The following is a 22,143-nucleotide window of genomic DNA, read 5'->3' as shown; positions in this document are numbered from 1 at the left end:
GTATGTATGCGCTTTATGCCGATCCATATGCCGTGTATGTCTTTTTTATGTATATACGGATGTACACGTATACATGTGCCACCGTCCGTTACACCTCTATGTGCCAGTGCCTGTCTATGCTTTTAAGCAGGTACAGGTGCACACAGATACGGATCCGTACGCCGGGGTGCTATGACTGCACACCTATGCGGGGGGGGGGTTGGATAAGCTGCTACCCCACAGCGGTGTCGGTCGGTCCGCGGCCCGCAGGCAGCGGCGGGCGGGTGTGAGCCGCCCCCCGCCCCCCCCCCCGGGGCCGGGCTGCTCCGCTCCGCTCCGCGCCGGGGCGGGGCCGCTCCCGGCTCCCGGCTCCCGGTTCCCGCCCCGGCGGGGGGGGACGAGCCCATGGCCGGGAAGGAGCCGCTGCTGAGCGCCCTTAAAGGTGAGCGGGGCCCCCCCGGGGCCGGCAGCCCTCGCCCCCGGCCCGGCCCCTCGCTGCACCGGTTTGGCCGGGCCGGGTGGCGGCGGGGGGGCCCCAGCCCCAGCCCAGCCCCGCAGTCGGGCCGGGCCGGGCCGGGCCGGGCCGGGCCGGGCCGGGCCGGGCGTCCGCGCCGCCGCACCTGGCCTTGGCTTTGAGGAAGTTTTCCTGAATTTCTGGCCGGTGCAGCCGGGGGGGTCGCATCCTGCCGGGGTGCCGGGCCCCTCCCGCAGCACCAGCGACCCACCCTGAGGCTGCGCACGGAGCAGTTCCCATGGGTGCCCCCCCTCCCCAGCCGGGGCACCCATGGGTGCTGATGGTCCCCCCCACCGCAGGCGGGGTGCTGCGGCTGCGGGAGGGCGAGCGGCCCTGCACGGACGCCTCGCCGCACCTCACCTCCCTCTGCCAGCTGCTGGAGAGCATCCTGCGCCGGGGGCTGCGACGTGAGTGGTCCTGGGCGCCCGGGCGGGGGGTGGCAGCGGCCCGGTGCCCGCGGCGAGGGGCCTCGCGCTCCCTCTCTCCCGCAGAGCCGGCCTGGGGCTTCAGGAGACGGGATTACTGGCACTGGCTGGAGCAGCTTCCCGCGGGGGACGATGGCAGGTGAGCGGCCCGGGTGAAAACCTGAGCCGTGGCAGCGTCTGCCGCGACGGGCTCGCCCCGAAGGCCCCGGGCGCAGGGAGGGTGCCCCCACGCGCCGCCAAAGTTTCAGCCCTGTGGCGAATGAGCGGTTAGATCGCTTAAATAATCGCAGCCACAGATATTTGCAAATAGTGGTTTTAATAGAAATTCCTAAAACGGTGATTTAAGAGTTCGATGGCAAGGTTCACTCTGTCGCTTATTAAACTTGTGGAATACATGGGGGGAGGAAGATTGCAATAGAAGGGGATACGAGGGGGCAAAGGGGCCCCCCCCCTTGAGTCACGACGTGCGGAATGGAGCCCTTGCTTTCTAAACTCCTTCTCAGCGAGGAGCCTGGGTGCAGCTGGATCCAGTCCTAGCCTCAGACTTGGTCAACGGTTTATGGCCAAGGCTTACATGTATTGAGCAGCAACTCAGGGTTTGTTCACAGTAAGGAGAGAATCCCAAGAATTGGGTAGTAACTAATCACTGGTTACTCACCGCTCGTTCGCGACGAGCCCCAAGCTGCTTCCCCTCTCCCCGAGCAGGCCGACCCCTCTCTCCGTCAGCATCCAGCGAGCCGGCAGCTGCGAGAAGGCGCGGACGGCGCAGGGCCGCGGGCGGTACTTTCTGCGCGTGGCTCTGCAGGGGAAGGTGCTGGCGGCGGCCGTGCGGCAGCTGGCGCGGACCCCCCGGCTCCTGGAGGTGCGGCACGGCGCGGGGAGCCGCTACCCGCGGGCGGCGAGGCGGCCGTGCGATGGTGGCATTGCTCTGCATTTCAGTTTTACGATCCGGCGAGCTCCATCCTCGGCAACGAAGACCTCCTGGGTAAGGCAGCGGCTCCTCCGAGGCGGGACGTAGCCTGTCCCGGGGCGGCTGTCGCAGGCGTTACGGCACCGCGCCGCTGGGGCAGGGGAGGAAAATAGTCCACTGTGATTTTTTGTCTAAGCCAAACTTAGTGGTAAAATCTAAATGTGCTGCTGCAGTGATGGGAAAAGAGGTGTAAATATTTCAACACGGTTTGAATCTGTCTAAGGTTGGTTTTAATGTCATGGCATAGGAAAACTGCTTCTCAAGCGTCTCCCGTGTTGTTTCTTTGTGCCAAGGATGCCGGCTGAAGCGGGCCCAGCCGTCTGGCTTCGAGGGGAGCCCGTGGCGGCTGGGCCCGGGCTGCGGTGCCGCGGGGGGTCGGTGCGGTGAACGGCTGCGGTGCCTTGACAGGCTGCACCGCTCCGCCCGCAGCCATGCTCCCTGGGGGGCCAGGCCAGGCTGAAAGCCTTTAATCTTCTGATTATGATAAATAACCTCGTGTTAAACCTGTACCTAGACGGCTTATAAATCACCCGTGCTGCTGGTGCATGAGCAGATTGCCGATCTCCGTCAGCGTAATTGCAAGGCTCGTGCAGGAGAGCCTGGGCAGCTTTGCTTTGCATTTAGGTGGAGAAATGGAAAGTTGCTCGTCAGCAGCATTTGCTGCGAGCCTTGCTCTGAATTTGGGGAAATCGGACATTGAGCTGCAGCGCTGCTCTCCCCGTGCTGGCAGCGGGTGCCTGGGACGAGCCTCCAGCGGCAGCCTGGGTGCCGGTGCTGGGATGCTCCCAGGGCCTCGCTCCCCAGGGCTCATTAGTTACGCTGAAAACGGCTTTATTCAGACCTCTGCCGTGTCCCCACGCGGCTGTGGCTGCCAGGAACCCGGCGGTGACACTGCCTCTCCATCCCTGTCCCTCTGCAGAGCCTTTCCTCTCGCTGCTGCTGGTGGTGACAGAGATGGATTTCTCCCTGGACCTGCAGGTACGGTGACGAACCGGCGGGGTGGTGGCCAGCACGCGGCTGCCGGGACGGGACCCCGGCCGCTTTCTCGCCGGGACCATTGGCGCTGACTCTCCTTTGCAGAACTGCAGCTTCTTGGATGAAAGCTGGCTGCTGCCGGTAAGAGCTCGTCTTTCCCTGGAGCCGCCCTTCCGCCACTTGGCCCTCACTGAAAAGTCAACCGAGGGAGATAAGGAATGATGTGGCGGGGAGGGACAGCCACGCAGCTCTCCGCCCGGCCGCAGCCACGGGCGAATTGGCTGAGGGTCACCAGCAGCAGCAGAGCCGCCCCTGCCACCGAGGTGGGATCCTGCCGGGTGCCTGCGCTGTCACCAGGAGCGGATGCCAGCATTCCTGGGAGTAAAAGCAAGCAAGAGTAGTACCCAGGCCTAAATTGCTGACATAAATCAAGTTTTCCCATGTTCCCTTCCCTGATTTCTTGCCAGAAAATTCCCATTTCCCTGGGCTGGCACAGATGACGAGTCAGTTGGTTTCACTCTTGGTTTTGCTCAGTGAAATATCGGTGCATTTATTGAGAACAGTGGGGATGCCTTGGTGTCTTTTAAAAATGAAGAGCATTCCTCTCCTGCCTTTTTAACTCCAAAGAATCCCCCAAAAAGCTCGAGGCAGCTTTGGGGCTGGTTACGGCGTGTGCCAAGCTGCGGCGCTGCTGCGGAGGCTGGGATCCCACTGGCTTTTGGGCATTTCTAACAGCGAGTGCTCCCGGCCGAACTGGCCGCGTTTCGGGTCCCTGACTAATGCGACGTGACAGTAAGCGCTGCCGCAAACGGCAGCGGCACTGGGGAGGGGCGGCAGCGCTCCCCCGGCTGCGTGGGGACACGTGGGGCGAGGGAGGAGGGCTCATGGCTGAGTTAAGGGTTCGCCCGCTGCTTTGCCATCCCAGCCATCCAGCAGGTTTGTCCCGCCCGGGCCTGGGCCCAGCCAAATCCCAGGAGAGGACAGGGACAAGCAGGCACTGCTGGCCCCAGCCCAGCCTGGGGCACTGGGGACTGACCTCTCCCCAGGCTCCCGTAGCCCCGGTTTGGCACCAGTGCCAGAAATGACCCAGGGCAAGGGGTCCCCATCCTCCTCCTCATCCTGGTCACGCTCCTTGGGTGTCCTGTGGCCATTGCCAGGGCCACTGTCACCAGCCACTCTCTTCCAGGTGTGCATCACTTACGAGACGGTCCCGTGCCGAGCGCTGGGGATGGTGCTCAGGTAGGAGCCCTGGGTCCTCCTCTCCGCTCTCCAGCGGGATCTGGACACCCTGGCACTCAAAAAACCCCCCAAAAGGGGGAGATAAATACCCCGCTGAGAGCATCGGGGCTGTCGGGGGTGCTTTTCTCCCCATCAGCTCAGCCTCGCCGGTATCTGCTGTCCATGGGGTGGCTTTTCCCTGCCTCCGCATATCGGTGAAGCATCGCTGATGGTACAAAAGGGCTGGGGGAGCCGGGCTGGGTCCCCGGGGCTGAGCCGGGGCTCGGCCGCACCCCCAGGTACGTGGACGGCCGAGTCTTTGTCACCGAGGTGCTCCCCGAGAGCCAGGCGGAGGTGGACGAGGTGGTGCTGGCCGGCGACATCCTCGACGAGATCAACGGCTGCTCGCTGAGAAACGCCTACAGCGGGCAGGTGGGTGGGCACGGAGGCTGGCGCATCCCCCCCTCTCCTGCCCCCCGTCCTCCCCTCTGCTTCCCCCTGCTCCCTCCAGGCCGGGGTCGTGCTGCAGAAGCTGAAGGGACAACCGCTCTGCGTCCGCCTGCTGCGGTGGCGCTGGCACGACGGCGAGGTCTACGAGCCGCTGCTGCCCTACCTGAAGGTCCTGAAGGAGAAGGAGCCCCGCTTCCAGCTCCAGCACAGCCCCCGGCGCAGGGGCGAGGGGGAGCCGCGGGGGCTGCAGGGGGGCAGGTAGGTCCGGCACCACGGGGAGCCCCCGGGCTGGGGGTCCCGGCATCGCTGCAGCCCCGTGCCCGCACTATCCCCGGTCTCCGCTCAGGGCCACGGGGCCGAAGCCTCCCCGTGGCCTGGGGGCGGTGGGGGCTATGAGCATCTTCCCCTGCGAAGAGCAGCAGGCGGAGGCGCGGGGTCCCTGCTCTGATGCCCCCGAGCCCTTTTCTCCCCAGGCTGCTCTACAGCCTGCGGTACCTGGGCCGGACCTGCGTTGGGAAGGTGAGGCGATGGACCAGAGCCGTGCCTCGGGGTAAATTGTCCGTTCTGGGTTGCTTTTCCCGTGCCCGTGGGTTATTTCCCTCCTTCCCTCTCCCTTTCAGTATGGTGGCAAAGAGGTGCTGGACCGGGCCATCCCCGCCGTGCTGGAGAGGCCCTCGGCCGCGCGGGTGAGCGAGGGGGCTGAGGGCATCCCGGGAGGGGCTCGGTGAGAACACGGCAGGGAAATATGGTCTCTGCCCAGGGATATTTTTTTTCCTGCCGGCTCCAGGTTCGCTTGGCTGAGTACTTGACACCCCCAGCCCTGTGGGGTTTCTTTCTGGGTAGAAGCATCTCTGCAGCCGGGATAGGAAAGTGCATTAAGGAGAAAAAAAAATGCAACTACCTGCCCACGGCAAACGGGGGGAGGCTGCGCCTGGCTCCAGGGGTGCTTTAGGGCTCGGTTGCTGTCGCTTGAGCCTTTGGGGGCTGTTTGTGAAACAACTCCAGGGCGAGAGCAGGGGGTGGTGACAAAAAAGGGCAGCACAGAGAAAAACTCCGTGAAAAAGCTGTGCTTGACTGCGCTTTGTCACCTCTGCTGTGGAATAATCTCTGTCTGGTAAGTGCCTTGTTAAAAACAGAGCTCGGGCGCTGTGGTGATCGGGGCTCTTCCCCTCCCTCCCCACGCAGGAGGTTTTATTTGATGTGAAGGAAGCAGAGGTCCTCGCACGGGAGAAGACTTCTTCCAAGGTGAGCGAGCGAGGGCCGGGGGAGAGCGGTTACGGGAAAACCGGTGGCTCCCGAGGCTGGCGGGGTCGCGGCGCTGGTTTAGACCAGCAACGGGGCCGAGGGGCCCGGCTGCAGCCCCGACGCCGTCCCCCTCCTGTCCCCGGCGCAGCTCCTGTGCCGCTGCCCCTACCCCGCCATCTCCTGCGTGGGACGCCGCGTGGGCAGCAGCAGCGTGTTCGCCTTCTGCGTGGCGTAAGTGCCGCCCGTGGGCCTGGGGAGGGGCGTAGGGGGGCGCGGGGCCTGGAAAATGAACGGGACCCGCCGCGGGGTCTCTGCTATGGTTGCAAGGCAGGGCTGGGCTTTCGGAGCCGCGCTCTCTGCCGGCGAGTGTACGCGTGTCCATTTTTAGCGCTTCCCCGGAGAGCCCGGACGGAAGCGCGTTCGACTGCCTGGTGTTCGCGGCGAGTTCGGAGCAAGAAAGCGAGGAGATCGTCGGGCGAATCGGTGAGGGGGCGGTTTCTGCCCGCAGGTATCACAGCGCGCGCGGGGAACCCCAGCAATTGCTGTTCGGGTCCACCACCTGCAAGATCGAACTTAACTTCTGTTTGTTGAGGTGACTGAGATGGAGAGAGCCGGTGGTACAGTTTTCTGGTGGGTTTGGGGTTGTGTTGGGTTTGTTGTGTTGTTTTTTTCTTTTTTTAGGAACCGCTAGACAATGATTTTATTTTAGGAAACAGCTTCTAGGCATACCCAGATGGTTCATTGTTCCCACTAAGAACTTGGAGGAAACATTGTTTTCGAGGGATGTTATTTTAAACCAGGCTTTTCCTGCGGGAGCCCAGCCTGCCGCCGCAGCTGAGCACCAGCGGTCAGAGATCCCGTCACTTGGAATTCTTATTTTTTAACCTGCCTAAGTGCAAGCTTGGGGCTGCCCAGCTTACACGGCTCCTGGGCCACCGGGGCCCCCAGGTTTCTCGTGGGGCCACCCCCGCCGGGGTCCCCCCCCCGGGCGAGCGGCTCGGGACCCCTTAGCGTCGGCTGGAGTTGCCGAGACGGCGCTTAACTCCGCTCCAGCAGTTAAGTTGACAACGTAGATGCAAGGAAATCGGGTTTAGCAGTGAGGAAAATCCTTGTTTAAAAACCTAATCTTGGCTCCCTTTGGAGCATGCGTTCAGCAGCGCTGCGGGAAGGGCATTCCCGGGGCCGCGGTGGTGCCGTGCCGGGAAGGGCGTGGGCTAAGGCGCCCGTTCCCCCAGCCGCAGGGTTTAGGCGCACGGCCTGGTCCGTCTGAGGAGGGAGAGCCCTGGCCCTCACCCGCCGCCTGCCAGCCGCTACTGCCGTTGGGCCGCCGGGAACGCCGCCGCCTCTGCCACGGCACGCTGGAGTTCGTTAATTGAAATAAATCCCGCCGAGCCGGCCGAACCGCTTCCCCGTGCTGCTTTGCCGCGCCGGCTCCCGCCTGGCTCGTGCGGGCCGGTCTCTAAGAGCTCGCCGCTCCGTGTGAACGGTGATACCGGTGCTGCAGCTGCAGCCCGAGCTTTCCCCCACCGCGGCCCGGCCAGGCCCCGCCGCTCCCAGGCGCGGCTGCGAAAGCCAGGCCTGCCTGAGCCCAGCCCAGAGCGTGAGGGCGAAGGTTTGGGCCTCATCCTGTCCCATCCGAACAGCGGAGCTGGGAAAGGCGGGCGCTGCTGCAGGCCTCAGCTGAGCCAGGGTCAGCGGGGCACAGCCACGGGCCCCGCGGCTCCGCATTGGGCAGAGCCGTGCCACCGCCGCCCCGAGCTTCCCCTGCGCCGGAGGAGCGTAAAAGCCGAGCTCCGGAGCCGCGCCTCAAGAGCTGGCGCAGGCAGGTGGTTAAGCCCGGCCTAGGCCTGGCCTCCTCCGCCCCGCCGCCGTGACTCCAGCCCCAGGGAGCCTCCGCAGCCCTCCCGGGGCAAGCGCCCTGTGCTACCGCCAGCCACAACCAAGTTGCCACCGCAGCAGCCGGGGCTCGCGGGCATCTACTGCCGAGCGAGGAGGAAGCTTCTTCCGGCCCATGCGAACCAAATGACAGAGACTCCTCACATGTGAATGTAAAACATTTAATTTAAAAATGTTGACACTACAATATATAAAATAGCTATTATAAATGCACATAGTGTATTCTATAGCTGCCAGGTTTACGTTTTTAGGAAACTGTAAGTTACACTGTGGTTAAGACTTGTAGCTTCACCCTCTGAAAAAGTCCACGTTTGGTCACAGTGATGTATGGTCAGACTAACAGCCCCAATTGTTAAACACTTGGATCAAGTCATAACCAGTTTTATTGCAAAAGGACCCTGTACACATTTATATCGACTCTAGTACCTTACAAGTTTAGCTACCCAACAAGTCATTAACATACAGAAACATGCATGAGAAGCAAGAAAGATCACCCATCCCTTCTGCATATTAGCAACTTGTCACTCCCGAGCAACACGGCTCGCATCACTGAGGTTTGTGTGAACAGTCACTTGAGCATTCATCCTGAGTGAAAGATGGAATGACTTAAGTACAAATGCAACATATTATAAACAATTTCTTACAAAAAAAGTCACAAATTAAAACCAAAGTATTTTACAGAATTTACTACAAAACACCATAAAAACAGCCTTCACTTAAGCCCTCTCCCCCCGTATCCTGCGAGCCAACTGGATGTCTTTGGGCATGATGGTGACTCTCTTGGCATGGATGGCGCACAGGTTCGTGTCCTCAAACAGCCCCACCAGATAGGCTTCGCTGGCCTCCTGTTTCAAGAGCACAAGAAGAAATGGCGTTAGAAACCCTCAGCGAAGCACGCTCAGCGCCGCGAGCGCCGGGGCCCCACTAGCGATACCTGCAGCGCACCGATGGCTGCACTCTGGAACCTCAAGTCTGTTTTGAAGTCCTGGGCGATTTCCCTCACCAGCCGCTGGAAGGGCAGCTTGCGGATCAGCAGCTCCGTCGATTTCTGGTAGCGACGGATCTCACGGAGGGCGACGGTGCCCGGCCTGGGTGGAGGAGGGAGGAGGGAGCGGGTGAGCAGGGGCAGGGGCTGGGGCTGCGGCAGCGCCGGGCCGGGCCGTGCCGTGCCGGCGGCCTTACCTGTAGCGGTGAGGCTTCTTGACGCCGCCGGTAGAGGGGGCGCTTTTCCGGGCCGCCTTGGTGGCCAGCTGCTTGCGCGGAGCCTTCCCCCCGGTAGACTTGCGGGCGGTCTGCTTTGTACGGGCCATTTTTCTTCACTTACCTACGGGGGACAGGCAGGCGTGACACGGGGCCCAGCTCGCCCCATCCCCGCGGTGGCGGGGCCCGCCAGGCCCGGCGACCCGGTGCGCGTTCCCCCTCCCTCCACCGTCCAATCCCCTCAAGCCCCAGAAGCGGCAGATGTCGGCGAGCTGCCCCCCCCTCCCCCGCCGCTGAGGCGGGCAGGCGGCCAGCGGCCTCCCCGGGGAGGGGGAGGAGGAGTCACGGTTCCCCCCTCCACCCCCGCTCCGCGTCGCGTCGCGGCCCGGCCTCTCCCCTCCCCGGGGGAAGCGGCCTGAGTCACGCCGCCTCCTTCTTCCTCCCGGGCCGCCCCGGGGAAGGGGGATGGGAACCGGCCGTGACTCAGGGCACGTAGGCAAGGCCCGGCCTGCCCGCCGGGCTCCGGGAGGAACCGAGGCCGCCGAGGGCCCCGCAGCCCCGCCGCCCGCCACGGAACGCGCCCGCCGCCCGCCACTCACCGCTGGGAGAAGAGGGAAGCACCGGTGCCGGTAGCGCTGCGCACCGAAGCCTGCGCTGCTCCTGCCGCGACGCGCTCGGCAGCCAACCACCCCCTCACTGCGCCCTCCCCGCCGCGGGGACCCGCCTTTTATAGCGGGGGCGGCACACGGCGCGGTGACCTCACAATGCCTGGAAGCAGCGCGCCCTACCATTGGCCGGGACCTCCGCCGGCGCCGTGGCGTCACGACACACAAAGGCCGTGCTCCGGTTCCTCGCCGCTGATTGGGCGCGTGCCCGGCCGCTGATTGGTTCTTAAAGTAGGCGTCCGATTGGGTACTGTGAGCCGAGAAGAGGCCAATCGACGGCGGGCGGGCGCTCTGCGCGCTGATTGGACGAAACGGGGCAGGGTTTGGATCCTACCCTTTGTTGCAAAGCTCCACAATGGGAAGTCAATAGGAGCGGGGCGAGCGGCGGCGGGGCGCGGCGGGGCGGCGGGGCTCCCCCGGGCACCCCCCGCCCGCCCCCGGCGGCCCCCGGCGGCCCCCGCCGCCTGCCGGCCCGCCCCACGCCCCCGCCAGAAAGCGCCTTTCCCGGCGCCTGCTGCGGAGGCGCCCGGCGGGGGGCTGCGAGCGGCGAGGGCCGGGCCAGGCCGCGGGGCCGCCGGGGAGCGGGGGGGCGGCGGCGGCGGGGCTCCCCCTCCTCGCCGCCTGCCCCGGGAGCCGCCGGTGCGGTGGTGGGCCCCGTCCCCCCCCCCCCCCCGGCGGGGGAGCAGGCTGCTGGCCCCTCGCCCCCCGAGCGTCGGGGCGAGCCCGAGCCTCGGCCCTGGGGAGGCCGCCGGCCCCGGCAGCCGGCCCGGGGCACGCAGGGGCTGGGCTGCGCCCCTCCGCGCCCCGAATCCCCCGGCTTCGCCTTCAAACTCCCCACGCTACAGCGAACCGCAAAGTTTCACTGCGAGCAGGCAGCCAGAGCCCCACGTTCCCTGCTGGTGGCACCTAGGAAGATGTGGCAACGAAATAAAAAGGCTGTCTTTTGGGGGAAGTTGCCGCCTTAAGTTACACCTCGCTGTACATTACTATTTCATTGTATTTGTACCGACTGGTGGGAGCGGAGGCAGGTCCCTGCCCCGCGGGAAGGGTTCCTCCATCGGGAGAACGGGGCCGCGCCGGGACACGGAGCGAACGCAACCAGGCGCCTGCTTAACGCGCTGCTGCTAAAGGCACCCGTGAGCTCCGCGAACCGGGGCGCAGCTGCCGTCGCCCCGGCGCCGCAGGAGGGTTTTGCATCCTCCCCAAACGCGTGCGTCTCTCGGGCCGAGGCCCGGCGCGGCGGGCAGAGCAAGGAGCGCGGCTCCTCCGCCCGCCCGGGTACGTCAAGCAAACGGGCGCCAACATGGTGCGACGGGACCCTCGCGCGTGCCAGGGCCGGAGCGACGTCGCCTCCTGCGCATCTCCTCTGCCTCTGCTCCTCGTTTTCAGGTTAATTTTCTTTCTCGTAAAGGAAAATGTTAATTATTTATCAGTGACAAAAAATCTGTGTATCAAGAGCGACTGGGGAGGTGCAGGTAAACAGTCATTTGCACCGTGTGTGCTTTGGAAATGCCGAACTGAAGAATTCCTCTTTCACCTCAGTTGTTCACGCTTAGGAAGAAGAAATCTAGAAACCCGTTCTCATCTAACAGCATATACTTCGATGCGTTATTTTTAAGAGCGTACTCCGCTGTCCCTGATGCCGGGAGACCGGTGCTTAGTGTTTGTTACCAGGAGTGGAGAGGCTCCCGAGATATTTTCTTTGCCATGGCTTTGTAGCGGTGGCTGCTTACGCCTCTAATTTTAGAGATATTTTTGATTTTTTTGTTCTCTTTAAGACCGGAGAAAAACTCTGCATCCTCTTGGATGAAACGGGCTGAGGGAAAGGCGGAGAAAAGCTGGAGAGAGCGGATGAGCGCGCATTACCAAGGACCCGCGCAAAGATGGGAGCGAATGCGCCCTGGGCGCTCGGAGCTGCTGTGTCCTGAGCGTTTCCCTATCGCCTGGCCGAGCGGGCGGCGAGTCGTCCCGACCGTGAAACGAAAGCGAACTGGGAGAGGAAACGGTGTCAGTACCGGATTGTCCATTAAACATCAGCGCACAAGGGTTCGAGGCCGTGGTTTCCGAATCCCTGCGCACAGAGCGCACGTTTTTTCCGTGTGATTCGTTGAGAATCGAAGGGTTTTTTCTGGGGGTTCATCGCTGACGGTGATTTTATGTTGGGAATACAGGTGGGTATATGTAGATATTAACTGAAATACCTCCGGACGTATTGGCTTACGCAAAGTTGTCCTACTTGACCGAGAGCTGCATAATTACAGTGCTCCAGCCTCCCGTGGAGGGTTGTTAGGTGAATAAGGAGGTATTGATATCCTGTGACTTATTCCTCCAAATGCAGGGGAATAAGCGATTAAATTACCCCAGTAAAAGCCTGCCCGCAGTAGATGCTGAATCAGTGTAAATGAGAATTTTAAAAGTTATTTCCCTCCCCGAAACAGCTGTGCCGGCAGCACGCAGACCAGGCCCCGAAGTTTATTATTAACATCGTTCGCCCCGCACGTGCCGGCAGAGTTAAAAAAAGGTGTTTGCCTTATAAATCCTCGCTGCCCTTTACCACGCAGCTGGAGAATCCCAGCGAGGGAAGCGGTTCGGTGCGGAGCCCAAGAGATCAAAGTCCTATTAAAAGAAGCTCATATAATTTCCTCCCCCGGGAGAGAAGTTAATTTACGGAGGAAGCTCTTGGCATGGGAATTCAGCCGCTTCCTTGGACACGGCTCCTTTGGGGGGGGATTTTCTCCCGGGGGAGGACAGGGAGCCTGTGTGATCTTCTGCTGGCCCAGCAGCTGGGGGCCTTTGGTGTCACCTACTCGGAGGTAGGTTCTCCACGCGGCCCTGCTGGGCCTTCCTCCTCCTCCTCCTCCTCTTCCTCCTCCCGGGGACGGCGGTGCTGCTCCCGGGCACTCCCTGCACGGCGTTGTCCCGCGGGTGGGGAAGGCCGTGGAGCGACAAGAGATGCCAATGCTCAAACAACCCCTTGGCCGGGACGCCGCGCTCCCGCGCCCGCGTTGGGCCCCTGAGGCGGAGGGAAGGAAGGAAGTGAGGCCGCCTGCCACAAATAACTCCCCATCCTCTCACAGGCCTCCCGGCCCAGCCTCCCCCGCGCCCTTCCCCGCCTGCCTGGAGGGGCTCGGTGCCGTCCGCGGGGCCCGGGCCCTCCCCAGCCTCGGGCCCTCCCTCAGCGCCGGCCCCGGCGATGGCGGCCTCGAAGCAGGCGCGATCCCGCCCCGCCGCTAGGGGGCGCCCTGGCGCGCCACCGCCCCCCCCCGCACTACAAGTCCCGTCGCGCCCCCCCTCCCCGCGCGGCAGGAAGTGCGGGCCGCGCCGCCGCGGGGCGCCTCTGGGAGTTGTAGTCCCGCCGGCCCGGAAGCCGCCGCCCGCCGCGTCCCGGGTTGGCGGAGCGCGCCCGCGCGGCGGGACTACAACTCCCACCCCGCCCCGCGCACCGGGGCGGCAATGGCGGCGGCGGCGCCTGCGCGCGGCGCCCTCCGTGCGGACCGCGCAGAGTGAATAATAAAGGTCTCCTCGGCAGCGGCGGCGGCGGCGGCAGCGGAAGGCAGGAGGCATGTCCAAGGGCCCGGTGGCGAGCGGCCCCGCCGCGGCCGGGCCGGCGAGCGCCGCCAGTGCGCTGCAGGCGCAGCCCGAGAAGCCGCAGCACTACACGTACGTAGCCAGAGCTTCCCCGCCGCCCGCCCGCCCGCGCGCCAACACGCGCCTGACGTCAGCGGGCAGCGTGCGGCACGCGCGCACGGAGACCCCGCCGCCCGCCCGCGCGGCACCGGCTGGAACCGGCCCTGACCGGCGCCGACCGGCGGCTCCCGCCCGGGGGGGGGGCGGGGCGGGGGATGGGCCCTGTGGCGGGGCGGCCGCCATCGCGGCTCCGTCCCCCGCGGCGGGGTCCCTTCGCCCCGGCCCACGCGTGTCTCGCCTCAGGCGGGGAGGCGGCAGGCGCGGCGGTGGTGTCGCCCGGGGCTGTCAGCCCGGGCCTCCGCCCCCTCGGCGCTCCCGGGGGCTCCTCGGGCACCCGCGGAGGGAGGCGGCGTGAGGGGCCGGGGCCGCCAGGGGTGGCGGGAGCGGGGTGCCTCGCCTGGGCGGGCGCCTCGGAGGAGCTGTCGCAGGCGTGCCCGTGAGAAGCGTCCCCCGTAGGAACGGCGCACCGAGATGGCGGGCGGCGCTTGTCCTCTTCCCGCCTTTTCTCACGCCGTCGGGTGCGATTCCTCTGTGAAGGCAGCGCAGTCGGTGCCCATCGCCTCGAGACGGTGCCTCGGTGGCGGCTTGTTGCTGGAACGTGTCTTCCCTAAGCAAAAAATAGCGTTTCACGGCGTCGTCCCAAGGATACGCGACCTGGAGCTCGTGGCGCGTGAACTTGGCCTGCGATAAGTTGTTTGGGTTGGAGGTTGTGGCGATGGTATTCAGCTCTTCTGCGCGAGGGATAACGGGGTGGGTTGAGAGTGAGCGTCGTCTTTGCGAGGATGGGTGAGCGATGGCCATGTAATGGATGGAAATAGGTCAGGTGCTCCCCGTCCTCCTTTAAAAGAAAAAAGTTTGGGATTGTTCCTCGCGAACAACACGTGTGCTGAACTGTCTACCCTTATCATTTTAGGGTGTTGTCCACATACAGAAAAAATGTTGTACCAGTTACCCGTATCTCTGGCTGGTGTTGATGCCCCCGCCCAAAATGAGAAGAGCAGGTTCGGAGTGTGGTCTGTGTTCTTTTAGTTTGCTTTTTCATAAAGTTTGTGATGGGCTTCTTCCCTGCGTTCACACTCTGGTACGTGGAACAGAAAGAGCTGCAAGAAACGCAGAGGCCTGGATCCGTACAGCCCGTACGCCTGCTGCAGGGATCGCAGGCTATTTGACGTCCTCTTCCTTCAGGCTGCTCGGAATACCGAGTCTGTGGCAGAACGAGGGCTTGTAGGTGTTACCTCCATCGTGAAGATCCTGTTGTGATCTTCAGGGAGCTGGCACGCGACAGCCTCGTAGGTTACTTTATTTCGGGTGGTGTCTACAGTTAAAATTTGGCCGCCTTATAGGAGCGGCTGGGATGAAGGAGCCTGCTAGGACCGGTGCTGTGGTGGTAAAGGAGGGGACAGGACCTGCCCTTCGAGGTGGCACGGCTCCAGCGACAGAAGTAGTCGGTCAAAAGCGAGAGGGGGGGAAAACCCCAGGTGACAAGGAGATGAGGCAGAGAGATTGTAAGTACACTAGGGAGAGGAAGACGGAGGTGATAACACGGCTAAGCATGACCATGGAAACAAGGATATCAAGGATTAGGAAAGAAACAGTGGAAGAAAGAATTCAAGAAATGGGAGGAGAAGGAGGAAGATCAGGACCCGGTAGCTGGAAAGGACAGCGTGGAACAAAGGTGATGGTGCAATTAGCCTCTTTCCAGAGGGCAAAACATGTATTTTCAGATGGATGCTAAAAATACTTCCGTGAAAACGGTTGCAGAGAAGCTGAACAACCATAAGCGAAGGATGGGCTTGGGGGCTGCAGTGCTGACAGCGGGATGTGAGCCATACTTTGGAAGTCTTGGATTTGTACACTAGGTCACATCATACTGTAAACCTCCTCCTGATAACATATGGGAACTTATTTGGTGGTCGTTTATGTGAACAAGTTGTATGTTGTCAAAATGTAAATATTTTCTTCCTTTTTTTTTCCCCTTAAATATAGTTTGTTTCCATAAAATGACATGAAGGTTACAAGTTGTAAACTCAAGTAAGCTTAATTATCTGCATACTTTGCTGTTCCCTGGGGACAGGCAATCTGGTGCTGGGGATCTCTGTCTTGGAAAGTTTGGGTTGTATTTGTTAGGAAACGTTCCAATTTCCCTCAGTGTCGATTTCTGCGCTTGTGTTTGCATGAGATTTTTAGGTACTTTGAATGGCAGTTCCAGATCCTGCCACGAAGCCTTTATATTTGTTCTAGATGTACAGCAAGAGAAAATCTGAAAAAAAGTAGAGTTATCGATGCTATCTCACACCTTTGGCACTGTTTGCTAGCGGAAGAAGAGCCTAAAAAACTCCGTTGATTGTGTCCTTGGTAGCAGTTGTAGCGTGCAGCCAGATACTACTGGAGGCCAAGTCGTCCTGGTACGCGCCAAACTTGACTGTTTAATTATGAATGGCGTGTTTCTCATCTGCGGATCTGGTATTCTGTTTGTAGAATTCAAGTGAGTAATGAAATACTCAGCAGCTGCTGTCGTGTTCTCTCTGGGTTGCTGGATTAGAGGTTTCGGCGGGTGGCTGTTCCTCGCCGTCCCGCAGCTCCCGTGGCAGGATGAGGCCGGCGTGTTCCTCAGCACAAGCGGGTGAGATGGGCTCGTTTCTGGGGTACCCGCGGGCTGGCGCGGCTTTGATCCGCTTTGGGCGATGTGCTCTGCAGGGGTTAGCTGGTTGCTCGTAGTGGGAAGTGGATTTGGTTTGGGTACGCTGCGTCAAACCTCAACTAAGTATTGACTTTGCACCGTTTCTTAGCTCTAGCTGGCATGGTTATTTTTGTGTGTATCTATCTCTGTCTTTAATGTGTTATCTACAAATGTGGATAGAGGCCGAGTTCAAAGAAACTGAAAGCAAGCGATCAGTCACTTGGAGTTGTAGATACCGGGTAGCGTGGTGTAGTTTTGTTTTTGGTACAGTCGATCCATTCGGCTGTTGCCGTCTTCATTGGTTTTCAGTCAGGCTGGGCTCTTTAATTGTGAATTGTCAAGATTGTAGCCACTGCTTGGGCGTTTATCGATCCGGCAGAGTTTAGATAAGTGAAAGTGGAGCAGTCCTTTGTTCACTGTGCATTCACCTGGAAGTCAGACAGTTTAATAACTCTGCGGGAAAGCAAACGTTCGGGTGAAGGTAAATTAAGCCATTTAAAAACAAACAAACAAACAAACAAACAAAAAAAACCAAAGAGCGCCTTCATTCTAGTCTATTCAAAATACACACGCTCAAAAGCAGCGTTGAAAATATTCTGATTTAGGTGATAAACTCTTCAGAACACAGATTTGTTGGGCATAACCCAGTTCATCGCTACTCAAGATAATTCCCTTGAGCGTGCCCGTCTTAAATGCGAGCAGCCATCCTGTAAATAAACTGCAGGTTTCCGTGTCCCCGCAGGCTGTACCCTCGCTTGCGTTCTGGACCGAGATGCCTGGGACCGCATCCTGTCCTCCTTTGTACTACAGCGAGATAAGCTTTGCGGTTATGCCTTTGCAGCATAAAAGACAAAAACCGCGTCTTTCCTTTTGCGCGAGGGGAGGAATTGTGGGAAATTCCTGAAAGATTAGTGCCCCGTAAGTAGTGCTAGAGCCGCATCCACGTGGCTGGTCGTGCTGTCGTGTTAGCGACTGCTGGCTTGCGCTCCCCCAAGCTTTATCTTGCAACCGTTTCGATGCCAGCCGTTTAGAGGTAGAGGGACTAGTGCACCTGAGCGAAGGATGTTTTAAGCGGGGGTGAAAATCAGGTTGGCGCAATGGTTTAGTTGTAGCTCAGATCAAAGGCATTTTTGTATCTGCGTGTTTTTGAGTAGTGCCTTGTCTGGTGGTTTCTCAGCCTTAAGTAGGAGCTCTGATTAGGACAGCGCAGGAAACATGGGTGAGGAAGAAATAAAAATAGCGAGATCATAGGTGGACTTGGATTTCAATGGCGAGTTTGCATGCGGAGTCTTATTTACCTCAAAATCTCATGTTTAAATTCTTACTCAAAACCAATGGCGTGCAAAAACACACCTTGAAGCATTTGTAGTAGCAGAGAGTAATCCTTATCGTCTTATCAGCAGACAGTGTCTTATCACTGGCAGGGCAAACACGGCATGTCCGATCTCAAATGTGCAGACCGACTGTCTGTGGGAAGACGACCAAAAACCAGATGTGTAGCTAACACCTTTTCGGGGTTGTTGCTTTTTTTGTGAGTGGCTTGCTCTTCTAGGGCCCTGAGCATTTGTCTGCCTAGTCTGTTAGCTTACACTTCCCACGTGCTTGAATTGGGTGGTCTTCGCAACCTAGCAAATACGTTTAGGCTTTTGAAATTGTTTTTAGAAGCCTTTTGTGTTCTTTTTAAACCATCAGAACTCTTAAAATAACAAACTGTTGCCCTAATTCTGCTTTGGTTTTACTGGTGACAACCCTTAGATTAGTAAGCTGATGTGGACCTATACAAAAATAGAAACCGTCCCTGTTGTTTGAACAAAAAACAAAACAAACAAAAAAACCAAGGAAACAAAAAACCCCACAAACAACCCAGAAAACAAAAACAACGACAACAAAAAAAAACCCCATGCGTTTTTAGGTTTCAGATCTGGTAATACCCTCAGAGATAGTTAGGAAAGCACAGAATAAGTCAATACTTCTAAACCAGGGACTCACCAGCAGTCTACTACATCGTTACGTGTAAATGGCAGCTTATCAGGCAAGTATAAGCTGGTTATTATTGCTATTTTTTAAGCCTGTGTGAACTGCACTGAATACAAGTCCACTGCAAACCGGTATTAGGAAGTGTGAATAGTTAGAGGAAGCTGGAAATATAAAGTACGGGAGCGTGAACAGGAAGGGCTGCCTTCGCAGGGTGTGCTTACCGCCGAATGCTGAAAAACAGCGCTCTGGATGTTATGGTGCTTCAAAGGATGAGTGTTGCAAGCGGGCGGCTTGAGAGGCGGGCTGGGGGGCGGCGGGGGTCCTTTGGCCCCATCGGTACGGGCTCCGTGCAGGACCGCGCTGTCCTGCTGACCGGCGCCCGTGCTGAGGCCGTAAGGTATTTCTCCCTTCTGTTGGAGTGGGACTGGAGCTGTGGTTTGCTTGCTACGTTTACGCTTAGCGAGGGAATATTTTTGTACGTCAAAAGTGGCAGGGAATTCACATACAGGTAACTGCTGTATAGGTGGCATATAAATACTTTGCAGAGTGAAAAGCTTCGTGTACTGCTTTGATGTTTTCAGAATTAGTTTTGGTTTGGCTGGGCTTGGTATTTCAAAAATCCAAAACTCTCTGAAAGAGGAGAGGGATTCAGTCATGCAGAATTGTTCCAACTTGGAAAATGGTTCTTTCCATTTTTTTATTTAAAAAAAAAAAGTATTATGTTAATGCTTATACATTGCTTACATGAGCATATAAGACAGTTTTTGGTGGCGTGGGAGACAAAATTAAAATTAATAATTCTTTTAGAAAACCTCAAAGCTTAGAGGTCTTCTATCATATAATTTTTTCTCATTTTGTGGGTTTATGTGTTGTCTAACATTTTTTTATATTGTGCAGCTTTATTTTAAGGAAAATTCTGTTGGAATTCAGTATTTTCTTTTCTTTAGATCTATTCTTACCATCAGAATAAGGTTTTTCTAACTTCTGTGAGCAGCTGAAACGTGCAGCCACCTTGTTACAAAGGGTCTGACCAGCGTCCTCTGGAAAATCTTCTGCAGTGCGTACGGCATTTGTGCCTCGCCGTTTGCTGGCCCTCACTGCCCCTGCAACGACGTGGCAGGAGGGAATGTGTCAGTGCATCAGCTCGTCGCGCTTACTGTGAGGCATACTGGCGTGAGCTAACCGCACTGGTAGGCTGTGTTAATATACCCAGCTGTGAACTGGGGCCGCCGGAGAGCAGGCACCCGCTCCCTTCTCGTAACCCTGCTGTAAGGAGCTGCCCTTTCTGAGAGAGGAGCAAAATAAAGAGCTGGAGCAATTATGTCTTAACTTGCTGTGTCGGGGCTCGTGAGAACCTGCTTGTCAGCACCCTGAGAGCTACGTTCATTTTCAGAGGATGCCGAGGTAGAGTTTTGGTCTTCCCGTTAACTTTTTCTTTTGGCTTTTTAAAAACTTCATAAATCTTTATGAAAGCACAGGAGACGGGGCTGAAAGAGATGCTGAGAAGTTACCTGGTCCGTCCCTTTGCCGAACGGCATCACCGACATCTGAACCGTTTCTAAGAATTTTTTGTCTAACTGTTGTTGCTTTTTTTTAACATCGTGTCGGTTAGCTCCCTCCTTAAAAACTCCTTAAACTAGATTTTGGTGAAATGGTGGACTACTGGAGGGAGACAATCGCAGAGGTTTCTATCTTATAAAGACTTTGTAAACTTTTTGTAACATTCAGCACATCGCTTGCAAATCGGGTGCAAAGTCGTTGCTGAAAGCTGTGCCCTGTGCGTGCACGGAGCCAGCCAGGAGTTCCCCTGCTGTCCTACATTAATGAATGGCCGCGTGCCAGCAGGCTGGGGAGCAAGTGCAATTTCTTAGCTACCTTTTTTTCCCTCCTTTATTGAGAGATAGTTTGTCTTTTGTATCGGGGCAATCAAAAATGCAAAGCCTCACCAGAAGGGTCCGTGGGGAGATGCTAAAGGCTTGTACTTTCTCAAACTCCACCTCGGGATGACAGCCAGTTTAGATGCCTGTGATGATAATTTCCTCAGCAATCTCCGTCTTGTGTATTTTGATCAGTGCTTGATGCAGTTAATACCAGTTTGACATTTGAAATATCAGTTGGAATGAATGTTCCCTTAAAATGAGTACCAACAATTTCTTCTCTTCTTAGCTTTGTTGCAGGCTGTCTTCTCATTCAGACGCCCTCACCCTGCCGTAGCGTTCATTCAGGTTTAGGTGCTTATTGTTACGACGAGAAAAGTTCTAGGTTTTCTTTGAAAGAAATATTTCGGTTTTAAGTGTTAAAGTGCAGCGACAGCGATAAAAGTGCTAGCGCACTGAAATGCTTGATACTGGCCTGATTCTTATCTCTTATTAAAAGTCAGAGACGTTTAATTGGATATAGTTGTCAGAACACTGGCAGAAGAGAAACGTATACCAAGTTTGTGGTCAGACAAGAAAAATCTTAGGCCATCCCCAGCTATCTGTTCGTCAAAAATTGCAAAAACATTTCAGTAGGGCATATTGGATATTAAGAATGATGGCACTGTTAATTACAGTTAAGAAATTAAGGTTGGATTACTCTTTATCATCGTACGCCCAGAATTTCTTTAGATTAATAAACAGTCGTGAACATACGGAAAGGGAAACAGTTTCTTGAAACTATACCTGATGAATATCTGCAAAAATCTGACTTAATTAAAGTCAATATTGTTTTACTCGTTAGCCTTTATCGTCAGCATGTCACCACAGTTCAAAAAGAAGCTGTCAGTCCACACCCAATACACTCGGAGGTGATTTTTCTCCTCTAATTTTCAATAGACTGTGAGCTTTCATTAATAGCGCTTGAATATTGCCATCATCGCAGAAATAAAAACAGCAGATGCCTCAGGGCAGTTGCGCAGCTTTACAGCAACAACAATAAAAAATATTGTTTGCACATGTAAAATATCTTGAGAGTGCCACCAGATTTATTCGCGTATCGATTAGTCAAAGTGGGACATGGGAAGTTGTGGGAGAGCCTGGGATTTGCCTGCTTTCCCCTTGGTGGGGAGCTGGAACGCATCTCGGTGTCAGCGTACCCGTTTGAGGCGCCGTCTGCCGTGGGGTCCTGTGGCGGGGCTGCTTTGGACCAGTCCATCCGTGCGCTAAGACTTTTATTCCAAGGTGTGCCTGCCTTATGGAGCGTCGAAAGAGTCCGCTGGGCTGTAGCAGACGCGGATGAAGTCTGATTTGAGTGCTGAACGGACAAGAAAATCGATTGAATGGCTAGCATTGATTCTTCAACGTCAACCAGTAAAAGCTGGCTTTTATCTTTGTGCTGGCGCATGTGTTATGGGATGCAGGTTCCTGCTTGTTAGATAATCACTGTGTTTGGTTTGAAACTCACAACAGAAAATGCCTGTTCACAAATGTAAGCCTTTCCAAAGAGGCTGCTGCAAATCTGGTTGGCACTTAACCTGAGAAGAAGCAGATGCCGTTTCATTTGCAAATGCAGATGGGTCTGGATGAGAGCACTACAGATCCGTCAGTTCTGGTGGAGCTTTGGTTTTCTGGTTTTGGTCCAGCGTAAGTATAGACCTTCATACAGTTCATGTACTGCCTTAAAGCTGTTGTGAGTATGGGGCTGCAATTGGTCTACGAGCTGTTTGTTGAATCGTGAGGGTTCTTGGGGTGGTCAGGAGAAGGAAGGCTGCTGCGCTCTATTTCTGAAGCACCGCAAGGCGTTGAAGGTTAGCTGCCTAAAAATGCTTCATAAAAGTCTGTAACTGAAACCCGGAGCTGTGTAATGGCTTGTATGGAAATAATATTTTTCTGAATTAGCCTTTATGGATTCTTGCATGTGGGATGTTTTGTTTTAGGGAACTAGCAGAGTGAGTAACACAAGTTTTAAAACAGCCCAGCCCTGTTCCCAGCCTTCACTAGTGTTTCTACAGTTGCTCGCCCTGGGTAGGCTCTGTTAGCGATTGGATCGCTGGTGGGAGAAGTACAGTGTGGCACAGCTTCACTGGAAGCTGGAACTTCAATTTTTACAGCGCAGGCCATCAGGGTATTATTCAGCCCTTAATTAATTCCTCGTAGTCTAGTGCAGCAAACCTGATGCGTGTTAACTCCATTCGAACTCTGCCTTTCTGCAGACCCTCTCCATGCGTCTGAGGCTACAGACACCAACGCCAGGATAAAGAAGCATCATCTGTCCCAGCCAGTTAATAGAAGATAGAAAATTTATCCGGATATAAGCTGAATAAATGACCGTAATAGACAAGT

The 22,143-nt window shown here is 57.3% G+C and overlaps 3 protein-coding genes and 1 long non-coding RNA gene across 16 annotated transcripts in view; 3 read left to right on the top strand and 1 right to left on the bottom strand.

Moving 5' to 3' along the window:
- The first annotated feature begins 360 nt into the window (after positions 1-360).
- On the top strand, positions 361-7,686 carry LOC148056391 (uncharacterized). Of its 8 annotated transcripts, none has more exons than XM_087750902.1 (15): positions 361-421; positions 793-900; positions 985-1,057; positions 1,624-1,780; positions 1,858-1,903; positions 2,808-2,866; positions 2,969-3,004; positions 4,050-4,102; positions 4,381-4,513; positions 4,593-4,789; positions 5,005-5,050; positions 5,152-5,217; positions 5,717-5,776; positions 5,925-6,007; positions 6,165-6,617. In XM_087750902.1, exons 1-15 carry the CDS (start codon positions 385-387, stop codon positions 6,370-6,372), a joined length of 1,362 nt encoding a protein of 453 aa, XP_087607028.1. In that variant the 5' UTR covers positions 361-384; the 3' UTR covers positions 6,373-6,617. The 8 variants fall into 8 exon arrangements, with proteins under 8 accessions (XP_087607028.1, XP_087607025.1, XP_087607026.1 ...); XM_087750899.1 differs by having other exon boundaries at positions 4,951-5,050; XM_087750900.1 differs by lacking the exon at positions 361-421 and adding an exon at positions 7,012-7,686 and having other exon boundaries at positions 588-900; positions 1,624-1,903; positions 4,951-5,050; positions 6,165-6,259.
- Positions 7,687-7,819: 133 nt separating this feature from the next.
- On the bottom strand, positions 7,820-9,619 carry H3-3B (H3.3 histone B). The gene is made up of 4 exons (XM_087750906.1): positions 9,472-9,619; positions 8,855-8,996; positions 8,607-8,760; positions 7,820-8,517 (listed from the first exon to the last, which is right to left on the bottom strand). The coding sequence occupies exons 2-4, from the start codon at positions 8,980-8,982 to the stop codon at positions 8,389-8,391; spliced, it is 411 nt and encodes a 136-aa protein (XP_087607032.1). The 5' UTR covers positions 8,983-8,996; positions 9,472-9,619; the 3' UTR covers positions 7,820-8,388.
- Positions 9,620-9,745: 126 nt separating this feature from the next.
- LOC148056390 (uncharacterized) lies at positions 9,746-11,624 on the top strand. The gene is made up of 2 exons (XR_015703244.1): positions 9,746-10,926; positions 11,316-11,624. It is a non-coding gene; the product is annotated as an uncharacterized LOC148056390 (long non-coding RNA).
- A 1,323-nt stretch (positions 11,625-12,947) lies between these two features.
- The window catches only part of UNK (unk zinc finger), a 44,552-nt gene continuing 35,356 nt past the window's right edge, over positions 12,948-22,143 (top strand). For 2 of the 6 annotated variants that reach the window (XM_087751302.1, XM_087751300.1), the window contains exon 1: positions 12,948-13,197. In XM_087751302.1, the coding sequence (XP_087607428.1) occupies positions 13,100-13,197 (98 nt within the window). In that variant the 5' untranslated portion in view covers positions 12,948-13,099. The remainder of the gene's footprint in view (positions 13,198-22,143) is intronic. The other 4 variants (XM_087751301.1, XM_087751298.1, XM_087751299.1 and 1 more) reach the window with 3 other exon arrangements.

Source organism: Nipponia nippon, unplaced genomic scaffold (genome assembly GCF_047370975.1).
Source record: "Nipponia nippon isolate SJK-2023a ecotype South Korea unplaced genomic scaffold, ASM4737097v1 scaffold_14, whole genome shotgun sequence".
Taxonomy (NCBI): Eukaryota; Metazoa; Chordata; class Aves; order Pelecaniformes; family Threskiornithidae; genus Nipponia; species Nipponia nippon.
The sequence above is the reverse complement of the archived record's forward strand: the minus strand, read 5'-3'. Positions and strand labels throughout refer to the sequence as shown.

Coding starts and splice junctions, on each gene's coding strand:
- LOC148056391 (XM_087750897.1), top strand. CDS start 764: ATGGGTGCTGATGGTCCCCCCCACCGCAGGCGGGGTGCTGCGGCTGCG. Junction 2,867..2,968: donor ATTTCTCCCTGGACCTGCAG/GTACGGTGACGA, acceptor TCTCCTTTGCAG/AACTGCAGCTTCTTGGATGA. Junction 5,218..5,716: donor AGAGGCCCTCGGCCGCGCGG/GTGAGCGAGGGG, acceptor CTCCCCACGCAG/GAGGTTTTATTTGATGTGAA.
- H3-3B (XM_087750906.1), bottom strand. CDS start 8,982: ATGGCCCGTACAAAGCAGACCGCCCGCAAGTCTACCGGGGGGAAGGCT. Junction 8,761..8,854: donor AAGAAGCCTCACCGCTACAG/GTAAGGCCGCCG, acceptor TCCTCCACCCAG/GCCGGGCACCGTCGCCCTCC. Junction 8,518..8,606: donor CAGCCATCGGTGCGCTGCAG/GTATCGCTAGTG, acceptor CTCTTGAAACAG/GAGGCCAGCGAAGCCTATCT.